Here is a 17,775-nt window from a genome sequence, read left to right on the forward strand (position 1 = left end):
ATATATATATATATATATATATATATATATATATATATATATACTTTATTTAACCAGGTACAAAAGCACTATCGAGATTGCAAATTTCTTTTCCAAGTGTAACCTGGCCAAGAAAAGCAGCATAACACACAGTTTCTGACAATACAAGACATAATAAACACATACTACAAAAACTTACAGTTGATAGTTACAAAACAATTATTTGTGCAAGTTTAAAAACAGTTACATTGACCAAATTCATTGGTTTCATGCTCCTTTAAAATTGCTTTAAATTCACCTATAGTAACAAGTTCATAAGGAGACTTAGGGTTAATTTTCCTTCTAAAAAATACAGGCTAGTTGTATTTTACTGTCAATATCACACCACCGTGTTCCTTCACAGAAGAAAACAAATGACTTTCGTATTAATTGTTAAGTGTGATCATAGTTAAACTGATAGTGAGTTTTAGGACACAGCTGTTCCTACGCAATACATGTATAGTAAAGTTAAAAGAACTCACTTTTATCAGATATTTGTTGTGCTCAGAGTAACTATCTGCATGTTTCATGAGCATTATGAAATGAAATCATGTTTTAGAAGCAAAAAACAAGTCACCATTTTCAGATCTGTCAGGTGTCAGGATCATTTTAGCCACCACTGTATAGGTTAATTTCAAGAGAAAAATCACAAAAACTTGACAGAAAACTTAGAGGAAATGGAGTAGTTGTTGAGCTGAATGTGTTTTAATATCCAATATCCACTGATGTGACATTCATCAGTAGTCGCTTTTCCATTGACCCTGAAATTGCACAAATATAAATTGTGCATAAAAATTTACCTGATGGGTCAAAACACAGAAATGTCCCGTCAGAGAGCAAACTTTAATTGATTGCCATTCCAACATTTACTTCAATACCTTGGCCATTTCTAATGATTTTTCATCTCCATTAGTCATTTCTGCTTAAATAAAGATATATTTTTTTAAAGGAAGGAAAAACAAAGAAATAAATGCAGTTTTCACTCTTTTTCATTAATTCTAGGCGTCTTGATGATCCTAAGTCAGTATTTAATAATGGTTTTAATATGCTGTAAAACTACAAAGTGGTACATGACAGGTTATAAATCAAGCCAACACAGATGGAACCACACAGAAACACACACATTTACTTTTTAGTCCGAATCAGAGAAATGTAAACAGTTTTAAGATGTGTACTACAGTCCTGAGATTAGCATATTTAGTCATTATCCATCATTCAACATCATCCAACCACAGATATTCAGTTCCCTTTGTGTTCCATCCCACTGACATAACAATGGAATCACAACAAAGGGAAAGGTAAGTGCAAGGATATCAGCTTGTTTTCACATGCTGGGTGACATTTCCTTGGTTTGCATCTATAATGATGTGTGGAGCAAGCAGTTTCCTCTGTTTACGCCCATATATTTAAAGGTGACATGTGTAGCATTATCTTATTAATTTGTCACTGTCAAAAGAAACCAATATTTTCCCCTTAGATGTCATTTCTTCTTACAGCGTGCTATGCAGTTTAATAGAATATGAATATGTGTAAGATTGAACGTCTTGCACTACTGATTTGACTTTTATTCTCAGCTGTATGTATTCGGCTGTACCCATTAAAACTTTGTTTAGCAAAATGTAACTAATGTTTTCTGCTTTATCTCACAGTTTTACAGCGATACTTGCACTTGTAAAATGTGATTATGTGTGAAAATTCTATACATAGGAGGAATATTTTGTGTTAACGTTTGTGTTTCTGTTTTTATGTGCATGAAAGGGTAAGATGCCTGTGCTCAAAGGGACAGCGATATTGATTGCGGGTCTTAGGCTGCTTTCTCAAAGCTCACACATCAGTTTCAGCTGTGGCACCATTGACATTCAGCTGAAATGAGGAGGGGGAAGCATGATGATTATCCCCGAGGGAAGCATCTGGGGCACGCCTTGGACATGATTACATCAAATGTGCATTCTTTTCTCTCCTGCATGTTCATGTACAGTCAGAAGGACTAAACATGTATGTGACATTCATCAGTAGTTGCTTCTCCATTGACCCTCAAATTGCGCAAATATAAATTGTGCATAAAAATTTACCTAATGGGTCAAAACACAGTAATGTCCCGTCAGAGAGCAAACTTTAATTGATTGCCATTCCAACAATTACTTCAATATAAAGTAGCTCCTTGTTTTGGATAATCCCTTATGGTCCCACTAAAGAAAAAATGACTTTAAAAGTAAAAATGTGGGTCATTTAGCAACACTAATCTGTCAAATTGTTTCTAAAATGGCCTGTCAGAGATTTCGAATATCATGTTTTGACCCTAACGGACAAATGACAATATTGCCAAAACTCTCTTTTTTTGATTAAAAGTTTTTGCGCTAAACAAGGTACTTTTGAAATAGTGTTCGGCCGTTTCATTAATTATATTAAGAACAAAGATTTGACTTATCTGGGACATCATAATTATTCCCTGTACAGGTTCACAATTATATGCTGTATTCTGATAACACTACTCATCATCTGGAAGGACTCTCATGGATTCAAGCACTGATTTTAAATATGCCTTTTTGTTTGTTTGTTTGTTTGTTTGTTTACTTGTTTGTATGTTTCTAGTTTGTATTTATAGCCTGTAAAAATCTGAATAAATATATTATTTAAAAAAAAAAGAGTTTTTGCGCTGGCAAGAGGTGGTTTTTCAGGTGTAGTGCAAATCATATATCACACAAAACTGCAAAGGAAAGACCTTTTTCTGCAACTAGTCACGTGAATAAAAAAAAAAAAAAAAAAAAAGGATGTTGACTAGGGTGACCAGGTACTTACGAGCCACATGTGGGACAAGGAGTGTGGTTGTGTGGGACAATGTGGGACACATAACCATAATGCTGAAACAAAGTCTACATTTTTAAACAATGTGCATCTTATTGTCCAGCTTATAAATATGAATAACAACAATTTGATTTAGTTTCACAAAGTATGCATATTTTTGCACTGGGCATTTATTTTTGCTTTTTTTTGCACAGGTTTCAACAACTTTTTTTGCTTGTAAAAACAAAACAAAAAATCTTCTTGTAAAAAGTGAAAAAAAGAACACTCAAGTTACAAATATCGTAATTAAACACTTTTAGAGAATCAGCTTATTTATTTTTTTTATTTGTGTATATGTTCTCAACCCTCAAAGGTGAACTAATCTATGTGCAATAAAACAAAAAGGCAGAACTGGCAACATTTTAAGAGCTGTTTCCACTTCCAGCTAACCTAAAACTACTTGGACCAAAAACGTTTGTGCATCCAAACACAGAACAGTCAAACATTTAGCATTCTAACACAGTAATAAAAACAGAATAAGATAAAGTAAATATACTGTGGAATTTTGTCAAAAACTAAATATCCACAAGCATAACAAAAGCATATTTTGTCACCTCAAGTCTCTCAGTTCAAACTCCAAACTTAAAAATAGTTAAAGGGAATATGGATCAAATCTGACCAAACATCACATGCATACAGTGTGTCGCTTCAAGTCATACTCGCCTCCATGTGCAATGGAGAAATAAGTTTGACATAGTTCCTCAGAATACCCTCTGTGAATCATCCCCCACCACTTTTGCCGATGTCTTTTCTGTAGCTGCCTTTTCTTTTTTTTCCATGATGCCAGTGTCTGAGGCTTTTTCCTTTGTTTTTTTGTGTGTCAGTGGGCGGAGCTCAGGAGGACACCAGTGACAGGTTGATGGACTCCTGACCCCACGTGTATGTTGGCTGATTGACAGTGGACACACCAGGAAACTGAATAATTTTTCAATTTGTACGGGATAGAGGGGTAATATATAATAATAATGAATATATCTTTAAGTCAATACAATATTTGCATTTGTTGCCATGTTTATGGAATGACAACTCGTGTCATCTTGCAATAATAAATAAATAGGGATGCACCGATACCGATACGAGTATCGGCATCGGCTTCGATACTCAGTGTGTGTACTCGTATTCATACTCGTAAAAGATATCCGATACAAATGCACCGATACCACTTACGGCCGTTTGACATTCACAGTTCAGTGCAGCAGGTACGTGGCGGTGGAATAATGTGTGTGGAGTGTGAAGAGTGTGGAGATTTTTCAAAATAAATGATGGTGATAAAAGTAACGCTGACTGCAAGTAACGTTAAAGACACAGACAGACACGGATGCAGCGTTCTGTCCGTCCTCTACATTCCATCTGTTTTCCAGGTGCTCACGGATGCGTACACAGAATGAGAATACCAGCGGGTGCATGGAGCGGTGCGGACCGCCGCCAACAGAAGTGAAAACCAAACTTATGGCTCATTTCTCTTTTCTCTTCCTGCTGAAGCTAAGCTTCAAACCTTACCAGTGAAAATGCTGCAATATTAGTATCACATTAGTGTTACCTCTGTCGTCTCCATGTTTGTTATTACTGACTTTCTTCTTCTTCTTCACAAAAAACTTTACTCTTCTTCATGGTATTAGTCCAGTATGGTTAATTCAGAGTGGCGCCCCCTGGTGGATTAATTGAAAAACGCTCATTCCAACACATTAAATGTCAGTAGCAGCACTTTGTTCCAGTCAGACTAATGACAACGACAATAAAGTACATTTACAAAAGGAACAAAGAACTGGAATGGGATTATTAAGTACTTGTATCGGTACTCGGTATCGGCAAGTATTCAAATGTAAGTACTTGTACTCGGTCTGGAAAAAAGTGGTATCGGTGCATCCCTATAAATAAACAAATCGTATTTGTGATTTAATGGAAAAACCGACATTACGCACTTCTGTTTTTTTTTTTAACATTTAGTAAATATCAGTAAAGTTTTGTGCATATGCCCAATGGAAAAGCCACTACTGAGAGGTAATCTTCAGTGGAGGTCTGTGGATAAGCTGCTACCCATGCCTCAGCCCCTGAGGGTCTAAAGCCTGAAGGAGGAATGAATATTTCATGCTCTCATTTGGGTCCATCCTTCCATTGGAAGATTACTCCATAGATTAGACACTTTGATAGCTGTGGTTTTCTTTTCGTAGCTGTGTGACAGAAGAAAATGTGCGGGGGTGTGTTTGTCCAAGTTATCAGACCTTTGGGATTTTGTTTGGTTGGTCGAACAAAGACCTTGCGTTATTGGAAGCCATCAGTCTTCCCGTCTCATTGAAATAACATACAGTCAGAGGGGATGTGCTGTTTTCCTGGAGATGTGATGGAGTGTAATGTGTCAGGTCTTTTCTGAATGTGTCAGTCATGGTTTGTGGATTTAGAAAAGCTTCTTATTTCACCAGAATGTGATGTTTTCCTGTCATGGTTGAAACAATACCATCACTGACTTGCACTGAGGCCGATGTGTTTGTCAAAGTAAGAAAATCCCTGCTCAGACTTTTTTGTCAACGTCTGGGACATCAGTAGTTAGTTTTATAACCCAACATTGTCTTATTTAAGAACAAAATCCTGCAGGTTCAGCAACATTACACCACAAGTACTACAACATTTTTCTGAAATTTTCTTGTACATTTTTTAAATACATTAAAAAAAAGAGTCAAACCTGAAAGATTTTTGAGTCCCAAACTGACTTAAAACTTGGAATAATAACAGTCAGTACAGTTAAAGGAGTGATATTTTGCTTTTTTAAATGGACTTATGCATTTTAAAACATTTCCCTGTGGTCTACATAAACTGTAAATGCTATCTGAATTCTTCATTAATTCAACTCCACAGGTCCATCTTCAACCCTATTTCTGAGTAATGACACCAGAAAGGTTGTTTTGAGCGCTGGCCCTTTAAATGCACATGACCCCACCTCCTCTGGGTTGTTGACTGTGCGTCTCTGTCCCATTCAACCACTTGAGTTCGTTAATACAACCAGCAACTGAACATTTTAGGTATTTGGCTTTAAGTTTGGACATATTTTCAGTATGGACGACAACCACTGCTGCTGACAAACAATTATAGCGTTCTCGGAGAAATGCTTGTTGGAAGTCTTGACCTTATATGTGCAAATGTCGTGATGTAATTAGTTGTAGATGTAAAATATTAAGCAGGAATTAACCATTTCATTAATAGTGGTCACTACAGTGGACAGCTGTTCTCTTGTATATTCATGAATTTTGTTGTTTTAGTTCTATATCAGCCAACACAGCAGACGCTGACACTGTAAAAATCTAACTCTGACCAAGTGTATTTTTCTCATTTCTAGTCCAAATATCTCATCACACTTAAAATAAGACATAATCACCTAAAGAGGAACTTTTCAGTGAGATATAAGAACTTATTTTTAGACAGTAGATCTGCAAAATCTGATTTCAATAAATCTTACCAAGATAATTTTCACTTGTTCCATTGGCAGATTTTTTTTTGCTTGAATTAAGCAAAAAATGTTACTCTTTAGTTGATTATGTCTTATTTTAAGTATGATGAGATATTTTGACTAGAAATGAGAAAAATACGCTTAGTAAGAATTACATTTTTGTAGTGCACGCATCATCCCATACACTGCAATTCATACCGCTACTGTAACTTTACTGTTCTTGATAAACCTGATCTGCACTAATATGTTTGAGTGGAAATCAATTGCTTGTTATTGTTATTAAACTGTAATTAACAGCTTTTTGTGTTTTTTTTTTTTTTTTTTTTGCATATTATCTCCATGAAGTGAGTAATGACTGGCATTAGTGTATGTTAAAATGTGAGAAAACATCAGATTATCTGCATTAAAAATGTTTTCGTTTCATAGTTTTCACAGTTTATAAGTAAATACGTTTCTTTGCTTGTTGAGCCGCATTATGTAATAAATTCCCATTATGTAATAAAATTTCAAAATGTAATAAGAATGTCACGTCATCTTGTAATAAAGCTGCATTATGTAATAAACTGACGCATTTTGTAATAAACTACCTCAATGCATTATGTAGTAAATTTTTTTGCATTATGTACTAAGTTATTATAATTTGAGAAATTTATTACAAAATGCACTTGACACATTTTTATTTTCAGGAAAATGTAATGTGCTAAATTAATATTTAAACTGTGTTGTTAAAGTTCTGATTACATTACCTGTAGCTCCTGTGACTAATTTCTTCTAAATTGCTCTAAAATTATATTAATTTGGATTGTTATTACATAATGAACCATGTTATTAAATTTTTTAAAAATAAAAATGTGTCAAGTGCATTTTGTAATAAATTTCTCAAATTGTAATAACTTACTACGTAATGTGAAAAAATGTACTATATAATGCGTTGACGTAGTTTATTACAAAATGCGTCAGCTTATTACATAATGCAGCTTTATTACAAGATGACGTTACATTCTTATTACATTTTTAACTTTTATTACGTAATGGGAATTTATTACATAATGCGGCTCAACATTGCTTCAGAAATGTAATGCATGGTGTCAGGCTGAGTGGACATTTTTGCAACTCCATGAAAAATGGGTTCATACAAACTATTTCAATCGCATTGTTTTTTTAATGCCTCGAGGAATCAAAACACTAATGAATAAAAATCTTGATTAAGGCTCTTATAATTCATGCATGAAAGGGTTAAAATGGGTTGTAGAAATGCACTAGATTTTTGCTGGAATGAATATAAAGATAGGTTTGCAGCACCTGTAGGGTTCAAATTCAAACTTTATGGACTATTAGGGTCCAAATACACAAATAAATGTACCAAAGACTAATAAAAGTGGGTTTAGCAAAATATGACCCCTTTAAAACACCAGAAGGGAAGGCAAATTATAACCAAACAACATACACATATGTTTATACACTGTTGACCAGAAAGTTACAATAAAACATTTGACCTCTTGTCATGAAATGACTGTAACAATGTGCTTTATTCTTGATAGATAAAGTATAATTAGGACTCAGTATTTAATCATTGCACCAAGTCGAAGGTGATTACTGATGTGTATAAATAGGAATAAAAAGAAGAAAGTCTGTGAAAATAAAATTATTCCAACTTTATGGCAAACACTGGACTCACAAGAACTGAAAGCTAATTGATCATTCTGTTGTCACCGTCATGCTGCTGCTGCTTTAGATGACAGTAAGAGTAAAACTGAGAGCATAAATTTAGAAAAACTAGTTTATGATTCTTCCAGTTAATGGCTTTGTCTTTCATCTATCGTCCTGCTTCCACAGAGCTACTTCCCTGCGATGTTGGACTGAAAAGACAAAAAAAAAACATCACAGTTTTATTTCTTCCTTCTAATCTCTTTGTCTATTCTCTTTGCTTTTGTCAAAAAATGTACGGTGATGAGAAGTGAAAGCCAACTGTTTCCATGGAAACGTCAGTGTGTAGCAGCAGCTGAGCTACACCTCCAAGATGTTGGAGCAGAGTTCTGCCTCTTTGCTTCCTCTCTCTTCACCAGAAATCAGAACTTTGTTACTGAGGTAACAGTCAGTTCAAGTATTTTTACGTCTCTTTTCTTATTTATGTTATCCACAGTAAAAGAAATACACTCACCAAGCATGTCTCTACTCTTTTCTATCACGAATAAGAAATCTGGCACCACAAGAGTAAGTATAGTAAACAGTAGGTGAACGGTCACTGATATTGGTATGTTATATACTGGCTGATGTACACTGGGGCATGGCTGAGCGGTTACGCAGGGTATAACAACTGTTCAGATGATACATTTACCTGGCATATAAGTGTCATACATGGATGGAAGGGTATTTCTAGCAAAGAAATTTGTCAATTTCACCCATTTTCACTGAAATCTTTGTGAAAAACAGCTCCGTTACATAGGGTGAAAAAAACTACATTAAAAATTGGCCTATATTTCAGTATATCAGAAGTTGCTGTTTTCACCTGAAGTTGCCAAAATTAATATTACCATAGTGTCAGGTATATTGTGGACTGCAACTCCTGCAATTTTGGTGAAAGAAAATTGATCAGTCCAAGATTGGGAGATATCAGTATGAAGGGAAGTCTGGTTACGTAGGGTAAACTCTCAAGTCCTTGAGGCCGGTAATCGAAATTATCTGCCAAAAAGCAGCCAGAAAACCATTCTGCTGTTATGATGCTGGACAAGACAAGTTAGAAAAAAAAAAATCTGTCAAGCACAAATGATTTAATATGATCCCAATATCATTCTTGGAGTGAATAAGTATGAATAATGTTTAAAACCTAAAACTAGAAAAGCACTCGGAGAGCGCAGACCTCCGCCAAGGCTGATCAGTGGCCCCCCCCGTGGGCCCCCCCATGCCAAGGAGGTTATGTTTTTGCCAGGGTTTGTTTGTTTGTCTGTCTGTTTGTTTGTGTGTCTGTCCGTTGGTGTGCAACATAACTCAAAAAGTTATGGACAGATTTTGATGAAATTCTCAGGGTTTGTTGGAAATGGGCCCCCCCCGTGGGCCCCCCCACCCCCGATCACTACCAAAATTTAATCGTTTCTTCCTTATCCCATTTCCAACAAACCCTGAAAATTTCATCCAAATCTGTCCATAACTTTTTGAGTTGTGTTGCACACTAACGATCAGTGGCCCCCCCTCGTGGGCCCCCCCACCCCCGATCACCAGCAAAATTTAATCATTTCTTCCTCATCCCATTTCCAACAAACCCTGAAAATTTCATCCAAATCTGTCCATAACTTTTTGAGTTATGTTGCACACTAACGGACAGACAAACAAACAAACAAACAGACAGACAGACAGACAAACAAACAAACAAACCCTGGCAAAAACATAATCTCCTTGGCGGAGGTAATTAACCACAGGGTAGTGGTTCTATCCCAGGGGTGTCAAACCTGCGGCCCTGAGGCCAAAACCGGCCCGCCAAAGGTTTCAGTCCGGCCCAAGGGATGAATTTGCAAAGCGCAAAAATTACACTTAAGATATTAACAATCCAGGATGTTGAACTCATTTTAGTTCAGGTTCCACATACAGAACAATGTGATCTCAACTAAAATAATAACATAATAAGCTATAATGTGAAAAACATAATATTACATTACACCTATAAATAATGACAACTCCAAATTTTTCTCTTTGTTTTAGTGTAAAAACTTACATTAAATAATGAAAATATTAACATTTACAAACTGTCCTTTAACAGCAAAATGTGAAAAACCTGAAATTTTGAGAGTGAAATTTTAACATTATTCTTCTTGTTATTAAATATTTTCTGTCTTTGTAGATCCAACCCATAACATGCATGTATAAATGGTAAGTTGAGGTGTAATATTGTCAAAACTGCACTTGTTTTTCTCAAGAAATTTTATTTTTTTTCAAGCTATTCACATCATTTTTGTTTGGATAGTTTGTAAATGTACATATTTTCATAATTTAATTTATTTGCTCTAAAACAAAGAAAAATTTGGAGTCGTCATTATTTACAGGTTATTATGCTGTTGTTTTACTGGTCCAGCTCGCTTGAGATCAGTTTGGGCTTAATGTGGCCCCTGAACTAAAATGAGTTTGACACCCCTGTTCTATCCCCTTCGATGGGGAAAAGGCCGACATTGGATTTTTTTTGTCTTTAGTCAGAATACCTTTGCTTGAATTATTCAGTGACACCAAATGAGAAAAGAAGGACATCATGTATGTTTTAATAATTTTGTGGGATGAAAGAAAGAGTGGATAGTCGAAATCCTTTCACTTCCATTAGTGCCCCATGGGACTTTATTTTGGAAAAAAAAAGGTCCCATGGGGTTGTAATCCATAAAATATACCACAGTCACTAGTGCCACATATCGTCACCTTCCTAAAATAATCACCCAAGTAATTTTTTGATAAAAATGCAGGGTTTTTTTTGTGTTTCTTAATCATCAAATACTCAAGTTTTTTTTTACAATTATTTTAGGATGGTGACGATATATCGGTTTAAAAAAATCATTTTACAAGTCAAAAAAAACTTCAACTGTCAGACTGCGACAATATGTAAATAGAAAGATTACAAAACCAAAAATTACGGAGGTGACATCACCATAGCTCGCTCTCTCCATGGTCTATTCAGAGCTGTTGACAGTGTCTCTCTACCTTCAACATGACCAGACTCTTATAATTTTCACCTTTTTCAGTAGCTTTTCACCTCTTTACACATTTTATACCAGTTTTGTAAACAGTGACGTGCCATGAAAGATGCAGTCCATTGAGCTTTTGAACACAAAACTAAATATTTCTTTACTATTTTAGCCACAAACCATGACTTTCTTGGCTTGTGAAATCGTCTTTTAAATTGACAAACATTGTACATGTAAATGGTGACACAATTCAAATGAAATAAAACATATCTCTGACCTTTTACTGCTGCTCATATTTTTTCCAGAATTAGGTGGGCTCTCTATATAAGACAATAAAAACGTTGGATGACCGTTAAAGTTTTAGCCGTTCCTCAATAACATACAACATACGACGGATCATATAAGACCTCTTCCGAGTGTGTTGACAATGAAACACATCAATCCTTTTATGGGTGGCTTTTTGATTAGTGTCTGCGAATAATAGCAATGACGGATTTCCATTTTATAGCTTTTGCTTTAGGAGTTTGGGCTTTAAATGATGGGACAGCATGCACTACCAGTGACATAACAGTCTTTTTTCTCTTCAGATTCAGTTTAGAAATCTACTTAAGCTGTCAGGATCAAGTATAAAAGATTTGATTGAATATACCAAGCCACCCTGTCGTTGCTTGAGAATTTATCAGCTGTCTGAGACAATGAGTCGGCTCCTCTTTTTTGTATCTATAATCATGCTTCGTAGATACCACCAACCTGCATCAAAACAGGCGATAGACAAGTCTGTTTTTCACATTTAAACCTGAATTTTTGACCGTAAAGAACAATAAACAACATAATACGAAGACCTGGATAAAAAAAATCTAAATCATTATAACAACGAGATGACAGAACAGAAACAAAGCGATGACTCAAAACACACACACACTAACCCTTTTCATTACCTGGGGGACCATAGCATACAGAGGAGTTGATTAGGATTGCAGACAAAAGGACAGTAGGCTCCAGCTGCCTCTCTGAATTCATTGTCATTAGCCGTGGAACACCAAGCCCTTTTCAAACTCATTAGTTGATAAAACAACCCTCTGATTTCCCATTAAAAAACCCATTCGTCCTCCCTCGCTGGAGATGCTCCCCTCCACCGCATCCCTGCATTTCCACACTTTCAAAGCTGCTCCTGAGACCGGGAAAGAAACGGTAGCTCTTATGCAATTTTCTCAACAAGTTTGTCCATGATTCCTGCCAGATTGATCGTGTGTATAGAGTTTCAAAGCCAACAGTTCTAGCTATAATAAAACAAGCTTTGCAAAGAGTCAGTCTGATGATGCCTTGTCTTGACTTATTTTGCATCAGCAGCGTTTACAGTTTGCATCATTTTCAACCTGGATTTACATCTTCACTTTAAGGTTTGACTCTTTGGGATTTGGAGCTGATGGGGTCTATTAACCCTGTAAAGCCTGAACCTTTAAATCATTGACAGAAAATTCCTGTTCTTTGAAACTGGAGCCTTTATTGGTCCTTCTGAACAACCAAAAAAAAAAAAAAGTTTTCAAATATCAATTTCCATGTATGGGTTTTAATTTTGTATCATATTTGATACATCGGGTTTCAGTGCCCAAATACTATTATTTTTGAACAAACAAAAACCTAATATAACACAAACATGTCTAACAAATTGGTAATTTGTTCTCAAATTAGTTCTACCTCCTTCCTCATTAATGACAATCTCGTAGTGTCACTAGAAAGGCCTCTGGTGAATGAATTCCTCCCCCTGGTGGATTATCTGTGCATTGCATGTATCTAATTGTATACATCAGGTTTTTAAAGAAAAAAAATATCACACTGATCATGTAGAGGGCTTCAAAATCCATGTATCAAATATGATACGTTTGGCGTTAAAGGGTTAAAGGACAGCAATAGAAAAGCAATAGTGATGTTGTTTAGTTGGTGACTGTTGTCAGGCATTTCAGAAGAATTTCTGTAGGAACAGTTTTTTCTGTTACATCAAACAAATGTTTAGGATAATGAAGAGCAAAAACAGTTGTTGTTTCCTGGCAGAATAACAATTTATTTAAATTTAGACAAAAGGAAATACATATTTGTGCTTTGTGCAGTTTAATGAACAGCTTTGTTTATATACATTTTATACACTGTTATATATAATCTCTTGTTACAAGTAGCTAAATTGAATTATCACCACTTATTGAATATCATAAGTCATAAATATCAAATATCCCGTCCACACCATCCCCCTTTTGAACCCATTTGTTAATCTAAAGATGTAAAAAATGTCATGTTTTGAAGATTTCAAAAACATTCATTCAAAGATGCGTAGTGTCAAAATTCAAGTCAGTATATCTCATCCGGCCAGGATCAACATCGACTTCTCTGAACGCTTTTCTTTTCTTTTTTTTTTCTTTTTTTTTTGCCATTATCTCACACAAAGGTCACGAACCCATAAGCATCACCCAGTGTTTCTTCTCCTTTGCAATCCAAAAGAATCAAACCAAGACATATACGAGAGAACACACACAAACCAGCCTAAATCCACGCAGCTTAAGCTTCCTTTCGGTTTAATCACTCTTCAGCTGAGATCCTGAAGACGCACCTGAGCACAAAGTTTTGTTGTTGTTTTTTTTTTAGCAATGCTTTAAGAAGCACATATGCCTCTGACACATTTCCTCATTGTAATGTAGATCTGACAGGCAGTTTTGGTTCTGAGAAAAAAATCTAAACTGTAGCATCTGATTGGCAGAAAGCGTTTTTACAAATTTGCATGGATGTCCTCATGTCGCAGCACTTTGTAGGTGATCCAGTAGAAGATGTTGAATATGAGGAAGCTCAAGGGAAACACAGCTCTGGATATGGTGTCGATGCGCTTGGCCCGGTCCACAAATCGCTTGTGAAGAACCTCGCCATCGTACATGGTAACCGGAGGCGGTGGGGTGAAGACCGTGGCTCCTTCCACAGCGGTACCATCCTTAGTTTGGAGGCAGTGACCGAGTCCATAACCCCGGAAGTAAAAACCACGGCTCTCCCTCACCAGCTCCTCTTCCTGTGGAGTCAAGCATATGGGAAACAGATTGGCCTTTCCCTGTCAACAAGAATTAGCTTTCTGCATTTTACATTCCATCTGAGTGGCTGAATCCCAAATGTGTTTGGGGTGTGGTAGCACAGTGCAACAGAGTGGAAACAACACCAGGAAAAAGAAGCATACACAACATTTACAAATCAAGTACTTAATTTAAGGGAACTTGAGAGGGTTGTAAATCCTCACATCTCCAGTTTAAGTTTAAGAGAGATGTTAGCCTTAGATAAATGTTCATGAATCAATTAACAGTCTTGAAGTTTCTCTCAAACTGAAAGGGTAATAGAGGGCATCCTCATTAGTAGAATAAAGGCAACTATAATTGTGAAAATTAATAAAAAAAATTAACCTCCATCTCTCCTTTGTAACGCTTTTCAAAGCTGCAGAATGATAGACCTTTCAAAACGCCTATTAATAAAAAGTCATGATCTCAACTGCACCAAAAAAAGAAGGAAAAAAAAACTGTTTTACTTGGCATTTTGCTTTGATGAATGGCACTGCTCTTTTTCTTTTTTTTTTTGTCCTTTTTTTTTTTTTTTGTACAGTGAATGAGGCATTGTTCCCGCCCTCTGAAGAGAATATTAATAGACATGCAGCTTAACTCTGACAGCCCTCTGACACTTTGAGAGATTCACTTTAGCAGAGGAAAGTGAAGATGTGGGATCTAAATTGGATGATTAGTAGTCAGCGTGAGAAATGTCCTGAAAGCTCTGATCCCTGCGTCCCTTCTCTCGTTCTCTCTCTCTGACCCTGACAGCTCTTTGCTCCTGTGCTGAACTTCAGCTCTAATGTCAGAAAGACTTGGCATGAAAAAAACCCCACCACCTCGACTCAAAGGTCTACTCCTGTTTCACACCTGTCCCCTCATGCCTCTGGGTTAAAACTACCTGAAGAAGAAGGGCTATCTAAACATATATTATACATAATAATAATAATAGGAAAACTGTCTGCACTAAAACATAATTATGATATAACATGTGTCCTGTAGTTCATGTCAGCATTTACTCAAGTTGGTAACTAGTTGCAGAGCATCAGCTACATGAATGTGTATCTCCTCCTACCAGAGATATGAGTATTCGCATTTCCATTGACCCTCAAATTGCACGAATATAACTTGCGCATAAAAATTTACCTAATGGAAAAACAACAATTTCACCAAAACTCTGGTAGTTCAATTAAAAGTTTTTGGGGTCGCAAGAGGTGGTTTTTCCGGCGTAGCGCAAATGGTATATCACGCAAAACTGCAACGGAAAGACCTTTTTCTGCAACTGGAGTCACCGGATGTTGACGGACATTACAACAAGCGAAGAAGAGTTTTAAAAGAAACATGGCGCAGAATGTGTGGACACACCAGGACACACCAATGACTTCTTGTGTCATCTTGCGATAATAAATAAACAAATCATCGCATTTGTGATTTAATGGAAAAACCAACATTACGCGCTCCTGTTTTTTCGACATTTAGTAAATATCGGTAATGTTTTGTGCATATGTCCAATGGAAAAGTGACTTGTGTTGGAGTGGAGGCAACAAACATTCACAAGCATCGTCACCTCGAAGTCGTACTTTCAGTTAACTCTAATGTATGTAGCAGCTCTGTGTTATTCAGTTACAATGTACAGCTGTATTTAATGATCTGTTAGATGAGTTCATTATATAAAAATATGATGAACTTTTAATTCAATTCATAACATGGCATAATGTGTCGGTAGATGATGTAGGGATGTCATATTTTTAATTTATAGGCTGATGTTTATTTATAACATCAGCCTGCCCAGGGACTACAGGTGGAAATTAGCACTAATACTACAACCTGGCACAGCACATCTCTCCTGTTTAAGGTTAATGTATATTGTGCATTGTCCATGTCTAGATAAATAAATAATAATGAAAAAATACAAAAAATCTGATCATTTTAAATAACTTCATACTGGAGGAAAGTTCCCCCTCCTACTACTGCTGTGATTCATATAACTTAGATGTGTGTTACACCCCCTTTACACGTCATGGGTCAACACTTGGATGTCAAAGCTCGTCTAATTTTCTTGGTCCTCATTCCTTTGTCCTTGGTGTGTATTTAAAGGAGCTGCGATATCCTTCAAAATGGTACATCAAGGTCAATTTCTCGGTCACAGCTGAGCATCGAATACCCTGGTCAGCCATCTGTCTTTCTCAATGAAAAATCCATCTGGAATTGCAGGGCTTGAATCCAAATATGAAGGCAGGACAATCAGGCGCAGAATAAGCCAATCACAAATAAGACGGACATGACACTTTTGTCAGAGGAACTTGAGAATACAGGGTGTAATCTGTAATTGAATCCTTATTTTTGAATCAAATAAACAACCGACAACAGTTGGAAAGAGGTTTGGGGACTTGGAACTGAAAAAGCAACAAAAACAAGTCAGTGCATATGAGGCATTGTGAAACACCCGCCCCCTCCCAGACTTGTGATTGGTCGGTATAGAATAGATTGTGCATATTTCACAGTGACTGGCCCAATTCCAGACTGTTTTCTCAGTATTGAATACACTGAGAAAACCAGATGGCTGACCAGGCTAAGCATCGAGGAGCTGGAAATTAAGGAACTGATAAGAGGTTCATTGGGTTCCCAACACCATCAGGTGACCTGAGGCTGTGCCCTCATTGGAGGATTAAATAAATCAGCTTTGGGCACACATGTTTGCTCCCTTGGCTAATTATTATTGTTTAGTTTTGTCATTCTTAGGTGATTGGATAATTTAACTGGATTCTCAATACTGAATAGTTGTTCAGGACTCCACAATGATAGAACATGAAGCAAATGATGAATGTGCTCCAAGTTGCACAGGTAATAAAGTGTTGTCCTTTTCAGTTCAGTTTATGTTTACACAGCGTAGTTTAACAGAATGAGACTTGCTCTGCAAATATATTCTTGTAACAGCTGTGTTTTCCACCAGCCGCCACTACTCATAACTCTAATGTCTGCCAACTGGGCTTTACCTCACCATCTGGTAATCCTGTCTCACCAAAGCCTAAGCTATTAATTGTAATAATCATAAACCAGTTATTCTAAACTCATGCTTTCAGTTTTTTTTTCTGTTATAATTATCCAAAGCAGCAGAAGGAAAAGTGGAAACCAACAGCACTATTAGCCTCTATGAGCAGTTTCGTCACACCTTTAGCTGCAGCTGCTGCTATAAAGTCAGTCTGAAACTGCCATAGTTATTTATATTTCATCAATATCCGTGAATCTTCTGGTAAACTAGTTACTCCCTTTCTTCTTCACATGGGCTGATTGAGAGTCATTTATAGATACTAACTACCTGATGCCCTGCAGTGACAAATTGCACCTTACAACAAGGGGAAAGGGAGCTGTAGCTCTTCTCCATTGCTTAATTATCCTACTGCGTTCTAGAAGATACAGTACATCATGTGCTAAAGTCCACTGGTGCGTTACTTTAAAGATAATAGGTGCTCATCATTTCAGCTCTTGGCTCTCAGCAGTAGCAGCACTTCTGGATCAGATGGTACTTTTTTTGGACAAATTAGTGGTTTCTTTCAACAGTGCATACTTGACAGTCTGTGTTTGTCATCTAGTAATCAATGTCATAAATCTAACTGACAAATATTAAACTAGGGATGCAAGTAATAACTGTTTTCATTGTTGATTTATCTCTGTCAAATGTCTAATTCAATGTTTTGTTTTGGTTTGCTTTTTTTTTTTTTTTTTTTACATAATCAACCAA

At 36.4% G+C, this 17,775-nt stretch overlaps 1 protein-coding gene across 1 annotated transcript in view; it reads right to left on the reverse strand.

Moving 5' to 3' along the window:
• Positions 1 to 13,369: 13,369 nt before the first annotated feature.
• glra4a (glycine receptor, alpha 4a) overlaps positions 13,370 to 17,775 on the reverse strand; it is a 65,055-nt gene continuing 60,649 nt past the window's right edge. Inside the window, exon 10 of the mRNA XM_030146431.1 lies at positions 13,370 to 14,014. Within this exon, the coding sequence (XP_030002291.1) occupies positions 13,724 to 14,014 (291 nt within the window). The 3' untranslated portion in view covers positions 13,370 to 13,723. The remainder of the gene's footprint in view (positions 14,015 to 17,775) is intronic.

This window comes from Sphaeramia orbicularis, chromosome 10 (genome assembly GCF_902148855.1).
Source record: "Sphaeramia orbicularis chromosome 10, fSphaOr1.1, whole genome shotgun sequence".
NCBI lineage: Eukaryota > Metazoa > Chordata > Actinopteri > Kurtiformes > Apogonidae > Sphaeramia > Sphaeramia orbicularis.